At 43.3% G+C, this 4032-nt stretch overlaps 1 protein-coding gene across 1 annotated transcript in view; it reads left to right on the plus strand.

Moving 5' to 3' along the window:
- LOC101862933 (dynein beta chain, flagellar outer arm) overlaps positions 1-4032 on the plus strand; it is a gene marked incomplete at its 5' end in the record, with an annotated part of 108331 nt that overhangs the window by 63794 nt on the left and 40505 nt on the right. Inside the window, 6 exon segments of the mRNA XM_013080521.2 lie at positions 243-270; positions 614-788; positions 1323-1389; positions 2345-2512; positions 2919-3033; positions 3481-3765. Of these exon segments, the coding sequence (XP_012935975.2) occupies positions 243-270; positions 614-788; positions 1323-1389; positions 2345-2512; positions 2919-3033; positions 3481-3765 (838 nt within the window).

The following is a 4032-nucleotide window of genomic DNA, read 5'->3' on the forward strand; positions in this document are numbered from 1 at the left end:
GGAGAGAGAGGGGGGAGGGAGAGTGAGAGAGAGAGAGAGAGAGAGAGAGAGAGAGAGAGAGAGAGAGAGAGAGGGAAGGAGAGAGAGAGAGAGAATGTGAGAGATTGTGGATCACTTGGAGAGAGTAGAGAGAGAGAGAGAGAGAAAGAGAGAGAGAGAGAGAGAGAGGGGGGGGAATGCAGAGTCTAGGGATCACTTATTGTCTTTCACTCACACTCTCTTTCTTTCACCGCGTCTGCCAGAGTACCAGGTTGCTCACGAGCATGTGGTGTACAAAACTATCGCCATTTTCTCTCTCTCTTCCACTCTCTCTTTCTCTCTCTCTCTCTCACTCTCTATCATACACTCCCTGTCACTCTTTCTTACTCACTGTCACACTCTCTCATCTCCTCCCTCTTTCTCTCTCTCTCACTCTATCATACACTTCCTCTCACTCTTTCTTACTCACTGTCACACTCTCTCATCTCCCCCCCTCTCTCTCTCTCTCTCTCTCTCTTTCTCTCTCTCTCTCTCTCTCTCTCTCTTTCTCTCTCTCTCTCTCTTTCTGACTCTCTATCATATACTCCCTCTCACTCTTTCTTACCCACTTTCACACTCTCTCTCTCCATCACAGCGTCTGCCGGAGTACCAGGTAGCCCACGAGCGTGCGGTGTACAAAGCTATTGCCATTGTGGCAGACACCAAGAAGGTGGTCAAGCTGATGGACGTGGAGGACCTGGCAGAGCTAAGGGCCATGTCCAAACCTGCACTGGACATCGAGGATCTCATGGCAGCCATTATCATGCTTTGTATGTAGTGGTGGTTGTGATTCAGGGTTGTTGTTGTTGTTGTTATTTTTGTTGTTGTTGTTGTTGTTGGACATTGAGGATCTCATGGCAGCCATTATCATGCTTTGTATGTAGTGGGGGTTGTGATTAAGGGTTGTTGTTGTTGTTGTTTTTGTTGTTGTTGTTGTTGTTGTTATTATTGTTGTTGTTGCTGTTGTTGTTGTTGTTGTTGTTGTTGTTGTTGTTGTTGTTGTTGTTGGCCTTTGAGGATCTAAGGCTGCCATTATCATGCTGTGTCAGGCTTTGTGATTCAAGGTTGTAGGAATGAGAAAACAGAAAGATATCTGTGTTTGTATTTAGTGCGTGTGGACAAACACATACACATATTACATATATGTGTATGTGTTTGTCCTTGTGTGTGTGTGTGTGTGTGTGTGTGTGTGTGTGTGTGTGTGTGTGTGTGAGAGAGAGAGAGTGAGAGAGAGAGAGAGAGAGTCTTCTTTTTTATTGTCAATAATATTTGGCTCATTAATTTCTCTTTTTTCCCTCCTCCAGTGAAATCCCCATCTGCTGATCTGACGTGGCAAAAGGGAGCTAAAAGACAGATGGCCAACCTAGAGAGGTGGGTCAAACTTTGATAAAGCCTAAATATGACTCGTTATTTTGATTATATAATTATATGTTTCATATAAATGTCTTTGACTGCAGTTTTATCTTTCACTTTAGCCTGCTGGTGGAATGTGGGTGTCACTGGTAGGTCCTACTTCTTTCCATTCCCTGTTTGGCATCTGTCTGTCTGCCTTACTTTTCCCTCGCTCTTAATGGCTTTCATTGTCTGCGTGTGCCCATTTTGTTCTGACTAATTTCTTCCCTCTACCCTTTCCTCTATCCTCCAGTTTCTGCCACTTATATGACCTAATATGACCTAATTGTGTTTCAAATGCCTTAACCCCTTCACTGCTACGGCGATGTAGGGCTCACGTTTCCTCTGTGCGCTTTGAGTCACTATATTTAACCGTTATATTGTTCTCTCGTTGGAACCCCATCTCCACCCCCAACACTCCCATCCTCCCCCCACCCGTCCCAACCCCTCTCTAAACAACCCAAGGAAGGTAATTAGGTTTTCTTGACTAAACCAAGCAAGTTCAAGTGGCTGAGTGAAAAAACAACAACTCAAAACATACAATAACAACAACAAACACAGCGTGAGAGTCTGCAGGGGAGGGACAAATTTTGTAAAACACAGATCGTCTCTGCGAGATCAGCTCACTGTCCCTTTTGTTGTGGGGTTGAGAGTGTTTCAGGTTATTGAGCCGTCGGTGGAGGGGGGACAACGATGATACCCAAAACCCAAAATCATGCTATAAAATAGTCTGCAACAAATTATTTTATCTCTATAAACTGAGATTGATGAAACGCAGAAATGCACATATACTTAAAGACTTGCCTCATCACCCAATTCTCAGGGCCTGGCAGTGAAGGTGTTAAAACTCTTGCAAAAAAAGCCAAAAATAATAAAACTACCTGTACAACATCACCATCTTTACCACACCGTACATAATATGTCTCTCCCCCAGATTCCTGGAAGAACTGACCACATTCGACGATTTTCAACTGCCCGAGTCGACCCTGGTCCTTGTGGAACCCTATCTCAAGAAGCCGTCATTCGAACCCGAGGCCTTGGAGCAGAAGACGAACAACTCTGCCTGCGGGGCGCTCTGCAAGTGGGTGCGAGGAGTGGTCAGGTGAGTAGCCCTTTCTTGTGGGCCAAAACTTTTTGATTAAATACTTTTTTTTAAAAATACAGAGGCTTTTTTATGCCCCCATCGACTAAATTAAGATAATTTAGGAGGTGTGAGTGTGTATGTATGTGTTTGTGTGCTAATGATTGTGTAATATGTTTTTGCGTTTGTGTGTATGTGTTTATGTTTGAATTTGCATGTTTTGATTGTGCGTGTGTTTGTGTGTTTGTGTATAGTATCATTTTCACAGATTATTGTGTTTGTGTTTATGATTTTGTTTGTGTGTTTATGATTGTGCATGTGTTTAAATGTTCATGTATGTGTTATGATTGTGTTTATGTGTTTATAACCGTGTATGTGTTCTCGTCTTGTGTTTGTTACTGATTGTGCTTATGTATGCATCCCCCAGGTATCACCGTATGATGATCTCCAAGGTGAAGCCGCTGCACCAGAAGGTAGAGGAGACCACCCAGGCTGTGGACAGTGCCCAGCACAGGATGAACACGCTGGAGAATAAGAGGAAGGTCAGTATTGCCTTTTCTTTTTGTGTATATAGCTGAAACTGTCCATGACGGCTACCAATGAAGTGTTGAGAAGAAAAGGGGTTGTCTTAGACAGGTAGACGTCTGGGATAAAGATGGGAATGGATGGTTTTGTTGTTGTGTTTACAGAGGATGGTATTGGACAGGTGACCGTTAGAGCAGGTACAAGAAGATAGTATTGGACAGGTAGCTATTAAAACAGATACAGCTGTTTTATTTTATTTATTTTTAAAATTTATTATTATTAAATTTTTTTTTTTTCAAGATGTTATCAGTAAAGTAAATGCAGTATTCCTTTTAATTATAACGTGGTTCATGTTTCGCAGACTCAATACATCATGCTTAAGTAAATTTGTTAAAATATTTGCTTACACTGTAGACATGAAATGTTATATATTTGTTTTGTTCTTTTCATCCTTCACTATCCAGGCACTAGAGATCCGTCTAGCAGATCTGGCCCGAGGGTTTGAGGAGGCGACTATAGACAAGAACGAACAAGAGGATAAGACAGTGAAGATGAGGAAGATGTTGGACACTGCTGCACAGCTACGGAGGGTGAGAAAGGAAGGAGGGGGGAAAGAGTGGAGGGGAAGGGGGAGGGGGGGGCAGGGTGAGAAGAGGACGGAAGGAGAGGGGACCGTAAATGAGAATGAACAAGAGAAAAAGGTGGTGAAGAAGAGGAAGATGTTGGGCACAACTGCACAACTACGGAAGGTAAGGGAGAGAGGGGGAGGGGTCTGGATGAAGGAAATCAAAGAGAGAGGAGAGGGGAGGCAACCATGAACAAAAACTAGCAAGGCGTGAAGATGAGGAAGATGTTGGAACACAGCTACCGAGGATGAGGACTAGGGGAGAAAGAGGAGTGGGGGGGAAGGGGGGGCTGGAGACAGAATCTGAAAGGGACCTGAAGAGAGAGGAAGAGGGGAGTGAATATTTGTATGTTTATGTAAATATTATCATATTGTATAATAAATATGTATA

This window comes from Aplysia californica, unplaced genomic scaffold (assembly GCF_000002075.1).
Source record: "Aplysia californica isolate F4 #8 unplaced genomic scaffold, AplCal3.0 scaffold00090, whole genome shotgun sequence".
NCBI lineage: Eukaryota > Metazoa > Mollusca > Gastropoda > Aplysiida > Aplysiidae > Aplysia > Aplysia californica.